We start from the raw sequence: 17,586 nt of genomic DNA on the forward strand, positions 1-17,586 counted from the left end.
TAAATATAGCCCTAAAAGCATAAAATGACTTCCCAATTTCATCCTTTTGTATTTCTATCGGCTAACATTTCTGATACTAAGTAGTTGCTGTTGAACCAGTGGAGGAGTTCCATACTAGAAAATAGGGACTTGGAGCAGAGCAGACGAAATTATTAGCCCACTCTTGGGCCATATATACACTACGAGTGATCTAATATTGATGACAGCAACTAAATCACTACCGGGTTTTATGCGAACCACCTGACCGCCTGCCAAGTTAAGATTAGTGCGGGCAGCTGTATGCACTAGCCACAATTGTAGGTTGCCACACTGCAACCCCCGATGTTATGGCGGGGCACAACTTAACCTCAATATCAGGCCCGCTTAACACTCATCTCTGGACCAACATTCACTCATTCTCAAGATCAGTATGGCCGGCTCACATATGAGCCACGACGAGGTATGTGAACAGCGCATTGGACCTTTTGAAGAGCACGTTCCTGACATCATGACAGTTCTTCGCCAAGCTAGGTGAGCTCTTCGACCATCGCAAGGGCAGCGACCATGGCTCTATCTACCTGAGCCAGAAGCGATGTACGTGAAAGTGCCTGAGTACTGCTTAATCACCCCTGCTAAATGCGTTCCATTCCAGTCACCTATGGTCAAGATATTCCCCAGCCCTCAGAAGAAGAACCATCACCAGACATCAACCCTGGCAAGCCTCTACCCCTCATTATCAAGGCAACAAACGGCAAGGGTAAGAGGGACCGTTCCAAAAAGGTCAAACTGTCCACGGTTGTGAACCCCGAAGATTTGGAGGCATTTTACGTGCGGTACGCCGATGTGTGCAAGACAGGCATGACAGCCCTGAAGCCGAGAGACAGGAGCAAGAAGAAGGCGAAGGCGAAGAAGAAGAAGGCCGCAGCATGATTTGACTTCAAAGTTATGGGGTTCCGCAGATTAAGAGATAGGGGTTATATGATCAATTAATGAATTATTGTCCTACACATTTAGACATTGTCCTATCGAACCACCAAACCAACATAACTACTAATTATCGATTCTGAAAGAAATTGCAAGAAGAGTGAAGCGGACATCATCTCAAGCGTTATAAAACCATGTGCGTGGTGTATGAAGTGCGGAAATGGGGACTTCAAGCCTCTAGCAGACTCTGCCTGTGTTGAGCTGTCCTCGGAAAGCGCCAGGAACAGCAAGGCTGGAGTGAGAGTCGGCAAAGAATTTCTCGGGGTTCTTCTCGATCTCAGCGACGGTGAAGCCAACACCACTGTCCTGTCCTTCCACCATAACGCCAGTGCGGAAAGGGCCCTGGAGGCACCCGACAGCGTTGCGGCTCTTCTCGTCGCCGACGGGGTTAGGGAAGGCAATGCTGGGTTAGCAGTTAGCCCATGCGACATCAAATGTTACTATTATCATGTATAGACATACCGAGGAGGTCCAGACTTGCCCTTAGGAGCCTCGTGGATGTGAGTGGCTGTGTTGGCGGGAGACTGGTAGTCTCCGCGGAATCCGTAGAGAGTGATGTTGTAGCAGATGATGTCCTCGTGTGAGTTGATACCGAACTTGAAGAGACCCTTGCTTCCCTTCAGACCGCCAGTGAACTCATTGTCAGCATTCACGACCTGGTCAGGAGTGGCAACGACCTCCCAGGTAGAAGTGAAAGTGAACGGGACGTTGCTGCTTTTGGGCTTAAGAAGTCCAAGGACACGCTTCTCGTGCTCCATGTCAGGGGTGGGAGAGGCAGCAGCGAGAGTGCTGAGGGCAACGGTGAAGATAGAGAACTTCATGTTTGCTTCGGAGTGGAGATAGGAGTATAGGCGATGTGTAAGAAGTGAGTGAAGTGAGTGAAGTGATGAGTTCGATGTTATTATCGAAACCGAGGCAACAGCTGCTCCTTTATAGAAGTCTTGACGGTCAAGACATATCGAGAACCCACCAGTGATTTCGTCACAACGTCATCATATCACTTGTCCAAAGCATCGTGAAGCCTTTATCAAGGATCTTGTCTACGGCAATTTCCACAAAGCATTGCAACTAACAAGTCGCCAAGCCTGGGTGCTCTGGTGTGCATAGTGCGTCAATGTAATCAAAACATGTAGGGAGCTATCAGTCAGGCATTCGTTCACTTGCAGATAGAGTATAAACCAGACCATCCCTTACCGAAGTGTCCAAGTGACGCTTGCCACTTGACTTACCAAGAGCTTTGGACTTGAGCTAGCACATTCACAGCCACGCTACATATGATGCCAAGGGTCAACATAATAAAACATCAAGCAAAATAGTAAATACACAGTAGGCTTGCCAGCTCTGGGCATAGCCTTCTTACGTATGCGCACATTGTATTGAACTAAACTGAACTGAACTGAACTGATATTGATTCGCGATAACATCAATCGTCAGCCAAGCACTCGCCCTCACGGGATCTCGCATCTCCCGAGATACCCACACTGCTTCTAGTAGGTGGAATACTACTCTTGGAAAGTAGCAAACTTGCCAAGTCTACTTGGCATCAAGAAGGAGGGGATCTACAAATGCGCCAATTCCCGGCACAGAGTGATCAACAAGACAAGCTTATTTCGAAGCTTAAACAGAGCCGTTTCTTATTGGCTCATCTGAGTCAAAAGGTAATTGTGCAGCACAATAAGGCACTTACCAAACAGCTATCCCAGTATGGCATCGGGCAAGGGAGATCAGGAATGACTATAAGCTTGGCAGATGTCGATCAAAAAGGTCCTTAGCACGGCAATTCGAGCATCCGGCTTGGTACTCTGCGGTGTCCACCAGAAACAAGATGCCACGGGCCTTTTCTCTCTCGTATCAGACAAATCAACACATTCATCAGAACTTACAAAGCGTTCCTGTTGTAGTTGTCACTCGCCGAAGACTATCGGACCTCAACCTTTGCGCACGTTTGTCTCGGCAATGCTCATCACAATCGAGGCGGATGGTCACTACCTAAGACATCGCTTTATTTCCAGGCTCATGAAAGGCCTATGATCGAAAGCTTCACCTCCAGTGCTACAACCAAATTTATGGGGTCCTGGTATTCACAATGTCAACGTCAACGTGTCAACAGCAAAGGCAGCCGAGGTGGACATCTTACCTTTATGATTCCACCTCGCAACCCATTGGGCACACATGCAACAAAACCAGGCCAGATTACTCCCGAACGCCGGTATTCATCTTCCGATCATGGGCATCTTTTACCCTGACGGTATTACCCCAAGATGTTACGCACGCATGTCCGTACGAATCCTACGTCTTCCCCTTCACCAAGACCACCTGCCATCGTTATTCTTAAAAACCTTCGGATGATTACTCGAGATACATTCTAAGTAGAGCCGTGCAGTCTCCTATGCGACTGCCAGCCCGAGCAGTTATCCCTTCCTCCATTGACACAATCGCAACCTTGTCCTTATAACCGCTCGCCTTGATTGAGGCGTGAGAGTGAGACAAGTCGGTGCTGTTTGGTAAGCCCGTAATAAGATCCCTGCCACACTGAGTTCCTCGGAATATTAGAGGATAAGGCGTCGATTCATCCTCAATAGTGATCGACCGCGTACCCGTGCATCAAGAATCCACCGCCGATATCCTCCAGCTTTTGCTGCTCATGTGAAAAACGAAAAGTATCAGAAAAGAAAAAAGCAAAGATAAAAGGAAAAGATGCCAGGGGGTTCCCCCCAGGCAGAACATTGGTCATGACCGACAGAATATTGCTGTATGAAACCCAAGTTCAGTATACATGATCACGACCCCTCTTACATGATCTGATCCTGAGTCAGGCCGCCATGAGGATCTGTGTCCATGACGTCGTTTCCGCCTTGGTTGAGATACTTCACGAAACTCAAATTGAGAGGGCGACCGCCGTATTGATACCCCTGGAACTTAGTAATGGCAGTCTCAGCGGTCTCAGCTGAGTCGAAGCGAACGACGCCAGTACCGCGGGAGCGGCCGCTGGGCTCGTACTGGATCTCGGCTTGCTCGACCTTTCCAATGGTGGTGAATAGCTCGACCAAGTCATCGTTGCTAGTCGACCAGGGCAGCTGTACATTAGGTTAGTAGTGACTCGTGTCTTAACGTGGAGAATAGCCTTACGTTGCGAACATAGATGATCTCTCCTCTGTCACTGCCGGCGGTGGCGTAATCAGTGAAAGGGTTAGGAGGGACGGAGCTAGCAGGGGGCTCGAAGCCGGGTCCCCCAGGGGCACCTCCGCCGAATCCTCCGCGGCCGAAGCCACCTCCAAAACCACCACGTCCGCCGCCAAAACCGCCGCGGCCAGCGAATCCTCCACCAAATCCTCCGCGCATGCCACCGCCAAAGCCACCCCGACCACCGAAACCCATACCGGGTCCACTACCGGCGTAGCGGTCCTCGCGAACCTCGATGACACGGCCTTGCCAATCGTAGCCATTGAACTGTCCAATAGCGTTGCGAGCATCGTCGGGGCTCTCGAAGACAACGATACCAGATCCCTTAGGGCGGCCATCAGGTCCGATATGGACGTCGGCTCGAATTACGGCACCGGTTCGAGCTGTGCAACAGTTAGACTCCAGCACCACGGGGTCCTGGGTTTGTAAGAAAACAAAAACAATACATACCAGCTTGACGAAACAAGTCTTTGAGATCCTGCCAGCCTACGTTGAAGGGAAGCTACTGCACGTCAATTCTTATCCATCATATTCACACAAACTGGGGTTGAACAAACGTTGGCCACATAGATCTGGCGGCCGCCGCCACCGGGAGCACCACCGCCGGGAGCACCACCGCCATATGCAGGGTTGAAATGGCCGGGCATACCGCCGCCGCCGCCGCCGAAGCCGCCGCGATTTCCGCCCGTTGCTCCAATAAACCGAGGCTCAGCCTCACGGTCCTTGCGTTTCTGTCAGCTTGTGCCTGTGTCTGACTTGCGACTGTTATTACTTACCTCACGCACGTAGACTAGACGACCCATGAGATTCTGGTTGCTCAGTTGGGCAACAGCCGCTTGGGCTTGCTCCCGCGTAGCATATTCCACAATTCTGCAAAGCTGTTAGTCACGTTCGGAGAGCTCGGAATGTAAATCGACTTACCCGCATCCCTACAATTAACCCAGGACAACGTCCCACCCGTCAACCCAACCGTCCATAAGTGCTAGAGGGAATGAAGAACCACAAAGGAAAGCCTGCCAAGGGAAAAGAAAAAATCATGCGATGAAGCCCACCTTCGACATTCCGTTGGGAAGCAAGAGCACGTCGGCAAAGAGCACCTCTCCAGCTATACCATTTCGTCAGTCCCATGTATTCCACCTGCGTTCCGCGGCGTTGAAAGCCTCACCCTGTCTCATGAAGTCCTTGAGATGGTGCCACTTGACATCGTACGAGAGGTTACCGACGTAGACTCGGCGGTCCTGCTGGGACGATTCGCGAATGTTGTTCATCATTTGTTCTCGAGCGACGGCTCGCTCTTCGTAAGATCGGTGAGGGGCCTGTCCACCGTATCCTGCACTTGGTCCTCCACCTGGTGCGCCTGTGCTAGTCATGGGCGAGCGATCACGGTTTCGTCGATAGTCGTCCCGGCTTCCTGATCGGCTGCGGGGGGAGTAGGAGCGGCGTCGGTGTGGCCTTTCGGGGCTTCTTGAGCGTCTGCGAGGAGATCGTGACCTCTCACGCTGGAGATTGTTAGCTGGGCGAAGTGCAAGTGCGGGTGCCATGTCAGAAGCTTGGTTGTTGAATGAAACCGCCAATGCTGTGCAGAATGAGGGGTATTGTGAACTGAGATGTTTCGGGTAAAACAAGGCTGCGAGCGCAAACAGAGTTGATTCACTGCCCGTCGCTGCTGCTGCCACTGTTAGAGCACTGCTCGTTTGAAGAAAAATAACGAGCAGCGCCAAACAGTGGCTTTTGTCGGCGGCTGTCTACGGCTACTTGAAAAAAAATAGGAAGCAACAACGAAGGCGCGCCGCGACAGCCGATCTCGGATCAATGGAGCTGTCGTGAGCTCCTTCCACATATTCAAGTTTCGCTCGCTGTTCTTGAGAAGAAAGCGGGAAGGAGCAAAAGCAGCAAGCCGATCTGGCGCGGGGAGGCGCACAAGCTCGGCATGGCGACAGAGGATTTGCGCTGAAGAAAGGCAACAACGTCGGCAGGCAGGTGAAGTTGAGTAAAGCCAGGAATGAATCAAAGTTACTTACGGGTCGATAAGTATCACCGGAGTCAGCTATAGAAAGGTGAGCGTCAGAATCGGACAGGTCATGAAAGAATAGAACCTCTGCAAAAGATGCGCAATAATGGAAGATGTTGAGGGAGAGAAAGAGTGTTTGAAGTAACAGGGAGTAATGGTAGCTTGGTTGTAGGCAGAGGTCAACCTCTTTAGTGGAGGGGTGGTGGCAGAGCCGGGTGGACCTTGACGGGAGATGCAGGTAAGGGGGCTCGATAATGCAATGCAGTGAATGGCTGGGGAAGGACGATGCGAGGAAGAAGAGACGACTGGGAGGGCTTTGTTGGAGTGGAATGGGGAATCTCCGAGACTGCATCAAGCAAGAGGTGGTATCACACTGATTGATGAAGACACTCCAAGGAGTGGGATCGCATGCGCAGATACAACAACAATGCAAGACACAGCAGCAGCAGGCAGGCTCAGGATCTGTTGTGTTCGGGCTTTGGAAACCAAAAGACTCAGATCATGGCTTGGATAGGCTCAATAGGGCCCGGGAGAAAATGGATGAGCTAGTGCTGGGCAACTACAGAAGAGTCGCCGAGCCTCGAGGAGCCATCGAGGACGACAATGGGCACAGATCAAGACGACAAAGGGCCGGCACACATGTTGCCTCGCAGACGCGTGAGCTCATGGCCAGCCATCATAGTATACCTAACGAGCAGCAACTGCTACCGCCCACGGGAAGAAACCAGGAACAGAGGAAGCAAGCGAAAGATATCATCAACATACCCATTGTGATTGTGGTTTAATCGCGTGTGTAATACGTTTTGTCTGTCTTTCTGTCTGGATGCACAGAAAGAAATGTCCCTTTTGGTTGGGGTGGGTGTCCTTGTCGCGTAATAAGGTAGGTTGGTAGGTAATGTGAGCGACGAGTGACGGGTGCGAGTTCGGGCAGCAGACGAACTGGCGCGACCAGTTTCTAGGAAAGGTAGGTCTCGGCGGAGGGGAGCGGAGACGGGCCGTAAGTGTCCACGTTTCGTAGTGGAATATTAGGAGAGCGAGCGATCGATGAGCCGAAGATAGGTAACTATGGGGGTGACGAATGTGTATGCTGTAGGCTAATAAAAGTGCCTGGGCAGCAAGGCCTAAAACAAGACAGGCCACGAGCAGGATCCACGGATGGTCAACAACAGCTGCGACTGTCGCATAGAAATTGCAAGCAAGCAAGCACCTTGGACTATGCAGGCCACAGATGAATCACAGTTCACTTGCGCGGGCTGGATAGGCTTGGCTTGACTGGGCTGGGCTGAAAAGGGTCTCGGCGTGCGGCGTGGTGGTACAGTACCAGATACCAGCGTCCAGGAAATGGGTGGTCAGGCTGGTCGGCTTTTTTCTTTCGCCAGGGACAGAAGATGTCGGCTTCTGGCGCTTTCAAGGGGGTTTGAGGAGACGACAGCGATGAGGAAACGATGGTCGAGGAAGTCTGTGGCTCTTTAGTGCTGACTGTCAAGGTTCTTCTCACTCCCTCTTCTTGTGTCGTAAAAAGAAAAGAACGCGTTGGGCAAGAGATGAGGAAGGACCAGGCGACGAATGAGGACACGAGACCGGGGTTAGACCAGGGGCAGGGACATGATGGGATCCACTCTAAAGCTTACTGGACATGAGCATGATAACACGAGGTGCCATGAAAGTTACGTTGCCAGTCTTCTGTATACAGTACAGTCGACAAGGTCAACGTTGGGTTTGTTGTAGCAGTATTATTGACCTGCAGCAACAAGTTTCGGACTGTAACCCAGGTATGTGTCTGTACATGTGCTTACTAGTTCGATGGCCTCGGTCAGGTATCGTGTTCTTCTGTGTTAGAACTTCAATATACCTAATGCTAAGATACCCCTTAATAACATACAGTTTATTTAAGCAGAACTGGCCTTCTTTCTCACTTCTCTGTTACCGATAGTTAAAGGCTCGGTTTCCATCCCAACTCGAAAGTATATACACCACTAGTTCGAACGAAATCACATACACCAGCATCGAGAATCAGGACTCTTCAACTCTCACCTCACAGGACGATTCGTCAGCGATCATCATCAACAGGTATTGAAAGAATCAGCGGTCCGGCTCTGCAAAGCGCTGGGAGTGCGGTCTTGTACATAGGTGCAGATGACTGCTAGTTCTGTTCACCTGCATTTTTTCAAGGTTTAAGTAACATGGCGTTCTGCAATACTACCGGATCAAAGCACTCTACTACGTATACATAGTGCTGTAGGTACTCATCGGACCATGGGTCAAGCTTAGTAGTCGAATTGTTTTATGCATTGCTTGCCTGGTTTCACAATGCAGCCCAATGTGTTTCTCCTTGAGCGATTATTGGGCTGCTCTAAACGCCTGCTGGGTTAAAGTAGGTAGACTAGCAAAGCACCAGGAACAAGGAAGGACGAATTTACAACGGCAGATCAGGGATATGTCGCGTTGGGTAATTGTTGATTTCAGGCTCATCTTAGTCTCCGGATCTGCAGCTCAGATCCATCACATTCTACATTCACACCATACGAGGTCTGTTGGTCAAGAATGAAAAGGACTCGCCAATTTCTATCGCAGGGCTGAAACCACGAGTTTTCTAAACGAGATGTTCCCATCGAAATTTACGGGAGCGATAATCCAGTTGGGGCCGACACAAACTCCCTCTGCCCGTACTTTTCCGTGGTATCACTAACAACACCAGAACCCACACAAGAATGGATGAACCCTGCTGTCTGCTGAACAGTCTACCGAAACGATTTCGAAACTGTGTCTAGTCAAGCTCGCATGTGCAGCTGAATGCATGCAATGAGAGCCGTGATTGGTTTGTGTGACATCTCGATTCCCTACCTACGTACGAAGAGATTCATTGTTACACAACAGCTATTGCTGCAAGTCGCAAGTCGCAAAGGAAACCAACCAATAAGTCGCTCTTTACCGCGGTCAACCCCTCCCAACGCATTAAGGATCAGGGCTGCTAGCTGCCCTGTTGCTTGTCTCGTCACATCCTCAAGGCAGGATTCTGATGAGCAGGTAAGAAGACTTTTTGACATGCTATTGGTTGGTGACAAGCGTTCGGGTTATTTGGACATCGCTGAACAAGCCGTATAACGCCTGGCGGAGATGCCGCGATGCTCTAATACCATACACATACAGCACCAACATCACGGGCGACCTAACACCCGCAAGCAGGCTCATGCCAGGTCAGAATCCGATCATCAAGGTTATTTGCGGATCCCCGGCGATGTAATACATATGTATGTACCTTAGTAGGTAGCTACGCTCAGGCCGTTAGCAGCATTCAATGTGGAGTAACTATCAAGCACGCACTTCCACTCCAGGCTTTCTGCTGTCTCGCAGCTCACTCCGTACCTTGGTAGAAAACCAGTATGAAATATCCGACTTCTGGCATGCATCTGCATGCTGGTTGCATACGAACAGATGATACGACTACTAGTGCCACTATCTACAGCATATGTACGGTCAGTCACTCTTGGGATCAGGGCTGTACGATTTAGCAACCGGAGATAGACTTGGGTTGGAAGTCTAGGGCTTTTCGGATGATTGTGAGCAACTGATCCATGCTAGTAAGACGCGGCTTGAGCTAGGATACGGTAGCATGGAGTATCTCGTTTACAAGCATATCAGATCAGACGCATTCACTTCCATTGAGGGAAGTAACTGAAGTACGACATTTGGCAGTACTAGGTAGTAGGTACTAAGCTATGCATGTGCCGAAGCTCCGTTATGCTGATATGTCGTGCTGGAGGAGTCGTAAACGCACGGAGTAATCATTCACTCCATACCACATGCTGTGATCTGAAGCAAATATTATTGTTGAGGCTTTTTAGTGGAGTTGCTTCATCCCAAGGAACGATTTCGAGACTATAACGGCTTCACAGCATATCGTGAAGCTACTAAGGTACAGTAGTACCTAACAGAACCTAGGGTAGGCACTCTAGAGCGAACATGTTGACTGCCGATCCCGTGCAGCATAAAGACAAAGTCCGGAGTGACCCAAACTCTTTCCCGTAGTCCCCCCCACCCGTGCCATTAGATCGTTGTGATTGGGAGACGACTTGACTAGGTAGTAGGTAGCATAGAACAAATCGCAAACGTCAACTCCAAAAAAAACGGTCGATACATGTGAAGCCCAAATCGCGACATCGTCATAATTAATACGATACAATACCTTAAGATAAAACCATTCTCAATATGGCAGCTTCCATTCGAAGTCTCCCCAAGACGTCAGTCTTGCGCGCCTCGAGATTGACACAGGGTCTGAACTCTCGCCGACCCTTCCACTCATACGATCACCCACCACCACCAGGACCGTTTGGCAATGCAGAAAAGTCCATTCTTGCTGCTGCCTATAAACACGTCCCCGAGCTCGGATTCTCTCAGAAAGCCCTTGGTCGCGGAGCAAGAGATGCTGGTTACCTCGACATCAGTGCCAGCGTCATTCCCGACGGTGCCTTTGGCTTGATCCGATACCACTTAACTACCCAGCGCGAAGCTCTGGCAGTTCGCAGCAAGGAAGTCCTCCCTGATGCAGATCAGCCCAGTGTTGCGGCGAGAGTGGAAGCTCTGACATGGGAGCGACTTATGGGTAACAAGGAGATTCTGGGCCGCTGGCAAGAGGTAGGATAAATGTCGAACCAATGGGTTACCCTAGACTGACTTTATTGTTTTACAGGCGTTGGCCGTTATGGCACAGCCCAGCTACGTCCCCGAGTCTCTAAAAGAGCTTGCCAAACTCTCCGATGAAATTTGGTTCCTTGCTGGCGACAAAGCCGTTGATCCCTCATGGTATACCAAGCGCGCCACCCTATCTATGATCTATAGCACAAGCGAGCTCTTCATGACGAATGATCGATCCCCCGATTTTGTCGAGACAAGACAGTTCCTTCAGCGAAGACTAGGCGAAGTCAAGTCAGTCGGCGGCATGGTTGGGTCGTTCGGTCAATGGGCTGGATATACGCTCAGCGCTGGTGTCAACATATTAAGGAGCAAGGGCGTCAGGATCTAAGGGGGTCACACTCCCTCCAAGAACGGTGGAGAACGAATCGTTTGTAAAATATTGTAAGAGCCATGTATACCATCGTCCATGAATATAGAAGCCTTAGCCGGCACAAGTTGTAATGTCATATCTACACTGTCCCTTCCTGTACAGAACAATCCTACAAGGTTCTCTGGTATCACACGCGATAACTCCACAAACCTGAACCCATGCTTTTATCTTCTAATCCTCTAAGCGCCCCGTCAACGATCCGTTTCGCGCCTCACTCCAGAAACATATCGAGTACAATGTCTATCGGAAATCATCAAGCGTTCGTTGTCGAGGATCCGTAAGTCTAGCACATGTATTATTAGCAACTGATAAATAACCGCAACAAAATCGAAGGGGGACTAACCGAATAATCTTGACGTCCTTGTCCAACCTCGCCCGACCTTCAATGGCATTGGGGGTGATGAGAATGTATTGGCGCGAAACCGAGCGTCGAGCAACATCCACCTTTTTGAATTGTCATGTTAGAACGCGTGATACTTTATCGGTCTGGTATTTTGGTTACTTACCAGCATGTTTGTGCTAATGGCACGATTGACGTTGTCCATGAACACGTCAAATTCGTCGAGGCATCGAATTGGAGAACCAATTGCCTCCCAAACTGACAGCAGCATGCAAATGGACGAGAAGGATTTTTCTCCACCAGAAAGAGTCTTTGTGTTTCTTCCCGACGAGCTCTTGCGCGTCTCATCGGGTTCAATCTGGACGTGGACCTTGCGGTTTTTATGGTCCAGATCAATTTTACCTCGAAAACCTCGCTCGCTGAGAAGGTAGTTGAACTGGATACGAATGCGTGCGCTGATCTGACGCTGGAACTGGCGCCACATGTACAGACGGCTATGAATGGCACGCTTCAAGCAAGCAATGGTATCATCCAAGTCCTTGGTTTGCCTCTGAACGCTTTCGTATCGGTCTTCGGCTTCGCGAGAACGGTCAAATATTTGGTCATCCGTAGCTCCAATACGCGCTTCTCGTTGTTTGAGTTGTTCTCTAAGTTTGGTGTACTTTTGCTCGATACTGTCGTACGTCTCATCTTCCGGAATGTGCACCCGCTCTGGTACTGCCTCTGTCGCTTGCTCAATGAACTGTGCCACCTCTATTGCCTTATGCTCTCTCTTTTCCTCAACACGCCGCCTCTCGTTTTTCTCAATGTCGACCTGTTCGAAAGCATCATTCTTCTTGGCTACGGCAACTCGCCTCATGTTCTCAGCAGTGGCAATTTTCTGGGACGCTTTTTGAACCTTGCCCTCAAATTCCTCTTGATTGTTCCTGGCTTCTTCAAGCTTCAGGCGAGCCTTCTCGGTTTTGGCTTTCAGATCTCGCTTTGATAGTGCCATTTCACCATACTGATTCCCAAGAGATTCTTCATCAGATCGCCTTGACTCCAGCTCGGCTCGGAGGATATTGAGTCTGCCATCAACCCCTTCGAACGCATCCAGCTCCATTTGGACACGCTCAATATCAGCTTGTGTTCGGCGAAGGTCACCTTCGAGCTTCCTGTTATCTTTGCGTTGGTTGTCAAGCTCTGTCCTGCATCGTTGAACTGCCTGCTGTGCTTGACGTTCCTTTCGGTTGATCTCGGCCATCTCCAGGCCTAGATGCTTGAGATTGTCCTCCTGAATTCGAACCTGTTGGCCGGCATCTGTCTGCATTCGGGGGCGCATAGTATATGGCTGGACGGGACTTGTTGCCATCGAGCCGTTACGATTTGTAAGCCTCAGACCCCATCCTCGCTTATTTTGTCCATCATGGAAACAGAGACAGGCCCCTACATTGCGTGGAGGAACGCCTTCGACCATAACTTTCTGGGCCTCTTCTCGGTCACGAATAAGAATGATCTTCTCGATTTGATTGCCAATGATGAGCTGGGATCTGACAATATCATCATCGAATTGAAGAACCCTGAGAATGGTATCGAAGGCTGGATCTGGCTCCTGACTGCTTGTGTCGATCTTGCCGCCATATGCAATATAGATTGGTGGTTGTTTCTTAAGGCGCAACCGACGCATCAAGTTGGATAGTCTTGTTTGGTCCGACTTGCTCCTGACGACAAATGCGTTGAGTCCTTCGCCGAGAGTCCGCTCCAGGATACCTGACCACTCGGGTTTTGATAGTCGAATATGAGCTCCAATAGGTCCGACAGGTTTCTGTTCCCATCCTTGTTCATTCTCGATTGCACTGACCACATCACGAATGTCTCTGTCGTAACCATCAAACCGGCCTCCGGTCGTTGCTTTGAGTTCACGAACTTGTTGCTCGATGGAAACAATATCTTTACGTTTGATGTCTTTGCTGTACGAAAGCTTCTTTAACTCATGTTCAGCGTCGCTGAGCCGAGTTTGGAGGTCAGGAAGATTGTTGTGTATCTCCTCCATCTGTTGTCTCAACAAAGATTCCTTATCCCGAGCCTGCTCAAGCTCGTTATCCTTCTCGGATCTAGCGTTTCCAGTCGACTGACTCAATCGGCGTTCCTCCTCTTGAATCTTGGACTTGCAGGCCTTGATGTCGTCTTTGATTGTTTTGAGACGCTGATGGGCGTCTCGTTCCTCCATGAGCAACTCAGACTCGTCCTTTGCTGCTTCCCGGTGTGCTTCCGTTGCTTTGGCGATGCTCTCTTCATAGAATCCTCTGTCTTGCTCCAGTTCTTCCTTCGTTTGACGGCGTTGTTCGAGCTTCTCTTCGGTCAACCTGAGCTCTTCTGTCGTGCTCTCACAATACTGCTCCTTTTCGATGATTGTTTGGGCCCGTCTCACGAGGTCCTTTTCGTATTCGGCGAGTGACTGCTCCTGCTCCACAACCTGGTACCAAACTAACTGGTTTCTGTAGTGCCGCGCTTTCTCGCGCATTGTCTTGTTCTTTTGTGCTGTCTCGGATAGACGTTTGGCTTCTTCCATTTCTTTTTTAACCTGTTCAATCTTTGAGTCCAGGTCGTCCCTGAGCAGAGATGTCTTTTCAAGTGTATCCTGCGACATCTTGTAATCGTTGTCTAGTTGTTCCAGTTGTACACCAGATACAAAATACTTGTACTTCTGGGCAGGTGTCGCGGCGTTGAGAAACTGACGCGCGTTGTCTTGTGACAGAACGGTTAGAGGGTTGCCAATCTGCAGTGCATACCATTCGGATATCTCATCAACCTCTTGCTTCTTTGTTGATATGATTCGACCATTGGCGCTCTTGATCTTGAATCCACTACTACCGGATTTAGAGAAATGGCGTTCGACAATTATAGTTTCACCGTATATGTCAGGTTGATAGGCATCTGAGCCGGCGTTCTTGATCTTCACGACTAGGCTTCCATGTTCAGTACCTTCCTTCACAAATGACTTGAGACTTCCTCCTCGATTGGTATCACTGGCTTTACCACCTAGGCAAAGCGTTAAGGCGGTAAGGACGGCACTCTTCCCGCTACCATTCTCTCCTACGATGAAGTTGATGAGCGGGCCAAGATCGACATGTAGTCGCTCGTGGCACATGAAGTTGAAGCATGTGATGCTTTCAATGATACCACTTTCAGACACCATGTTGTTGCCCAGAGTAGTACTCCGCTGGGCCAACTTCTGGGTCGCTTGCTGGTCATCCCAGTCGGCGTGCTTAAGATGCTTGAAGCCGTCGTCTCGCATCATTTCATACTGAGTTCGAGGGGGTGAGTTGCGTTGGCGGCGGTCATCGTCGTCGTCGTCGCTCTCGTCGCTTGGTGTTTCCTCGCGCCGGGGAGGTTGTTCTATCGTTCTTTCGTCATCGAGAGTGACCCTGGCACGTTTTCTCTTGGGTAGATGTTAGATTGTGTAGATGACTGGTCGTGTCTGTGGCTCTTACAGCATCTCCGTTCCCATAATTTGATCGCGCTCTCTGTACATCTGTAATTTCGTCGTCTTGTTCAGCATCGCGCCTCGATCGTTTGGTGGGAGCCATGGCTGCGATGCGCACGGGCTTGCGACGTCTCAAATGATGAGTATTTGAGGTGGGAAACCTTTACGCGAAGGTCGATCATGGACAGGAAGCATTCAATGAGACGAATATCGAATAAGGAGCTAGCTTTTTTCGTATCTGTGTAATACTAGCAGTGAAGTAGTATTCTCGGTTCGTACAAAGGAGGAAGATTGGGCTAGGTTGACAAAGGGTAGTTGAATCATAGGGACGACCTTCTTTCACTCTACGCGTGGGACGTGACGACCGTGTCGCACAAGTGGAGCTTCTACTGTGCACAGCTAGCTACCTATAATAGGATTAGCGCATCTTTGCAGCTGATGCCAGTCCGGGTTGCTTACCCGGTAGCCACCTTAGTAGGTAGTAGGTAGCATTTATCATTACCTAGGTAGGACCTACGTAAAATCGTTACTCCCAACGTCTGTCTCCCTTGACAAGACAACAAAATCACGGCTTCACAAAGGTTCAAAACTACAATGTCGTTTAGATCTGCAATCATAGAAGAGGAGGAAATCTCTCAAAAATCAGGCCAAACAGAAGAGACGGAATTCAAAAATCACCTACCCGACAATTGTGTGGAATACCTACTTTTCTACCTGGATCCTCAACTCGATGCCAGAAAGCAACTGTCACAGGTCGAGAATATTCGAAAGTCAGCAATAGACCTTGCCAATACCCTCACAAAAGACTATATATGGCAAAAAGATGAGTTTAATCTTGCACTAAAAAACGAATCAGGTGAGTATCAGAATTGCACGGTTCGCTGTTCTGACGCAGTATGCTAATTGGTTCGACAGGCCTATTGTATCTCCATGGCATCACCGATTATAGCGATGCCGTAGAGGATGAATGGTTGATTGTATACATCCTTCGGGAACTATCCAAGTCTCACCCTAGTCTCTGGATTAGGGTGTTTGACACGGATGGTGAGTTTCTGCTCGTCGAAGCCGCAAATGTGCTTCCAAGATGGTTGAACCCAGAGATCGATAACAACCGAACTTGGATTAATACGGGCCATCTCCTACTCGTTCCAGTGAAAGACGAAGACGGTCTCAAAACCCGCAATCTTGAGCTGCCAGAAGCAGTTGAAATCATCAGAGCAAAACGCGAAGCCCTTGTACACTCGGGGTTTGTTGAAGCCGAGGCCTTCTACCGACTCGAAAAGTATCCGGCACAAATCAGTGATTCTATCCATCATTCACTCGTTACTATACCAAGAAAACTTGCACATGTTCTACATTCGCTTCCTAAATCAGTTGCACCGGCCGTGGAAACATTCTATCTTCGAGACCCCATTGCTTTGAAACGTGTCATCTCACCATCAGGACCGCCAGTGTTTCCACCCCAGGACCTCATCACGACATCTGTTCGGTTCAGTAAAGTACTTTTCGCCCAGCTGCGATCTCAGAGGTTCGATACTCCACCTAGATGGGCTGATGTGCTCCGCAAGGTGCAAAAAGAGGTGTCCTCGGGCGAGTCGGACAAGGTCATGGCGAGATTGGACATCGGAATGAAACTCACATGTGGATTCGAAATGCTGGCTGCAAAGGCCGACAAGAGTAATAATAGAGTCGTACGCGAGCTTGCTATCGTCATTGAGGACCTCGAGGAGGACGGCATTGATGCTCTACCTTCGGACGAAGAGATCAAGTCATGGAAGGATGCCGAGCGGGACGACAGCGAAGCCTGGATGGATATTGACTACCAAGAGTTCGAACGGGAACTGGATGGAAAGAGAGGAAACAACACCTCCAATGCAAAGCCGGGATTTGGAGACGCGAACACGCAATCTGATCTTCGAAAAATCGTCTCTCGCTTCGAGGCGTTTCTCAACGACGACAGTGCTGGAATGGACGGCGCAGAACTTGACGAAATGGACTATGACGATGAGGATGATGACGAATTCGACGATGATAGTGAGTCTGAGGATAAGGAGGTCAGTTTTGACGAAGAAGAGTTCGCAAAAATGATGAGAGAAATGATGGGTCTACCATCTACAGACTCAAACAACAACACACCCAAGAAAACCAAGCACAAATCCGAATCACCAGTAATGGATGAAGAGGATGAAGAAATCCAAAAGCTCACCACAGAGTTCGAAGCTGAGCTGAACGAACACGGTGCTCTCAAGCTCGACCCTGCTGCAGAGAAACAGCCTTGTCTAAAGAACATAAGCCAAAAAGAAGGAGAAACCAGCTTACCAAATATAGAAGAAGAAGGTGGAGAGGATAGCGAGGAAGAAGTCGATATTGATTACAACCTGGCAAAGAACCTACTGGAGAGCTTCAAGAGCCAGGGTGGTATGGCTGGGCCGACGGGTAATTTGCTAGGTATGATGGGCTTCCAACTCCCACGAGACGAGGATGAAGAGAACGACATGAATGATGAAGATGAGGCTGGTGACAGTTCATCAAAGGGGAAGAGAAAGGCAAAAGCGTGA

General features: G+C 49.6%; 8 protein-coding genes across 8 annotated transcripts; 4 read left to right on the forward strand and 4 right to left on the reverse strand.

The window, feature by feature from the left end:
• Positions 1 to 409: 409 nt before the first annotated feature.
• Positions 410 to 909, forward strand: FGSG_09842 (uncharacterized protein; the record flags this gene model as incomplete). The annotated part of the gene is made up of 3 exons (XM_011329538.1): positions 410 to 439; positions 495 to 573; positions 632 to 909. 3 exons carry the CDS (start codon positions 410 to 412, stop codon positions 907 to 909), a joined length of 387 nt encoding a protein of 128 aa, XP_011327840.1.
• Positions 910 to 1,140: 231 nt separating this feature from the next.
• Positions 1,141 to 1,784, reverse strand: FGSG_09841 (uncharacterized protein; the record flags this gene model as incomplete). Its single annotated transcript, XM_011329539.1, has 2 exons — positions 1,141 to 1,366; positions 1,426 to 1,784. 2 exons carry the CDS (start codon positions 1,782 to 1,784, stop codon positions 1,141 to 1,143), a joined length of 585 nt encoding a protein of 194 aa, XP_011327841.1.
• A 1,509-nt stretch (positions 1,785 to 3,293) lies between these two features.
• Positions 3,294 to 4,949, reverse strand: FGSG_13658 (uncharacterized protein; the record flags this gene model as incomplete). Its single annotated transcript, XM_011329540.1, has 5 exons — positions 3,294 to 4,040; positions 4,093 to 4,529; positions 4,597 to 4,648; positions 4,704 to 4,868; positions 4,923 to 4,949. The coding sequence occupies 5 exons, from the start codon at positions 4,947 to 4,949 to the stop codon at positions 3,756 to 3,758; spliced, it is 966 nt and encodes a 321-aa protein (XP_011327842.1). The 3' UTR covers positions 3,294 to 3,755.
• A 258-nt stretch (positions 4,950 to 5,207) lies between these two features.
• Positions 5,208 to 6,234, reverse strand: FGSG_13657 (uncharacterized protein). The gene is made up of 2 exons (XM_011329541.1): positions 6,168 to 6,234; positions 5,208 to 5,645 (listed from the first exon to the last, which is right to left on the reverse strand). The coding sequence occupies exon 2, from the start codon at positions 5,514 to 5,516 to the stop codon at positions 5,265 to 5,267; it is 252 nt and encodes an 83-aa protein (XP_011327843.1). The 5' UTR covers positions 5,517 to 5,645; positions 6,168 to 6,234; the 3' UTR covers positions 5,208 to 5,264.
• Positions 6,235 to 6,537: 303 nt separating this feature from the next.
• On the forward strand, positions 6,538 to 6,942 carry FGSG_13656 (uncharacterized protein; the record flags this gene model as incomplete). The annotated part of the gene is made up of 1 exon (XM_011329542.1): positions 6,538 to 6,942. The coding sequence occupies one exon, from the start codon at positions 6,538 to 6,540 to the stop codon at positions 6,940 to 6,942; it is 405 nt and encodes a 134-aa protein (XP_011327844.1).
• Positions 6,943 to 10,366: 3,424 nt separating this feature from the next.
• FGSG_09839 (uncharacterized protein) lies at positions 10,367 to 11,180 on the forward strand (the record flags this gene model as incomplete). Its single annotated transcript, XM_011329543.1, has 2 exons — positions 10,367 to 10,792; positions 10,848 to 11,180. The coding sequence occupies 2 exons, from the start codon at positions 10,367 to 10,369 to the stop codon at positions 11,178 to 11,180; spliced, it is 759 nt and encodes a 252-aa protein (XP_011327845.1).
• Positions 11,181 to 11,462: 282 nt separating this feature from the next.
• On the reverse strand, positions 11,463 to 15,131 carry FGSG_09838 (uncharacterized protein; the record flags this gene model as incomplete). The annotated part of the gene is made up of 4 exons (XM_011329544.1): positions 11,463 to 11,505; positions 11,566 to 11,666; positions 11,729 to 14,983; positions 15,075 to 15,131. The coding sequence occupies 4 exons, from the start codon at positions 15,129 to 15,131 to the stop codon at positions 11,463 to 11,465; spliced, it is 3,456 nt and encodes a 1,151-aa protein (XP_011327846.1).
• Positions 15,132 to 15,622: 491 nt separating this feature from the next.
• FGSG_09837 (uncharacterized protein) lies at positions 15,623 to 17,586 on the forward strand (the record flags this gene model as incomplete). Its single annotated transcript, XM_011329545.1, has 2 exons — positions 15,623 to 15,884; positions 15,944 to 17,586. The coding sequence occupies 2 exons, from the start codon at positions 15,623 to 15,625 to the stop codon at positions 17,584 to 17,586; spliced, it is 1,905 nt and encodes a 634-aa protein (XP_011327847.1).

This window comes from Fusarium graminearum, chromosome 4 (assembly GCF_000240135.3).
Source record: "Fusarium graminearum PH-1 chromosome 4, whole genome shotgun sequence".
NCBI lineage: Eukaryota > Fungi > Ascomycota > Sordariomycetes > Hypocreales > Nectriaceae > Fusarium > Fusarium graminearum.

Bases quoted from the DNA above. Each gene is read 5' to 3' on its own strand.
- FGSG_13657 (XM_011329541.1), bottom strand. From the start codon at position 5,516: ATGACTAGCACAGGCGCACCAGGTGGAGGACCAAGTGCAGGATACGGT.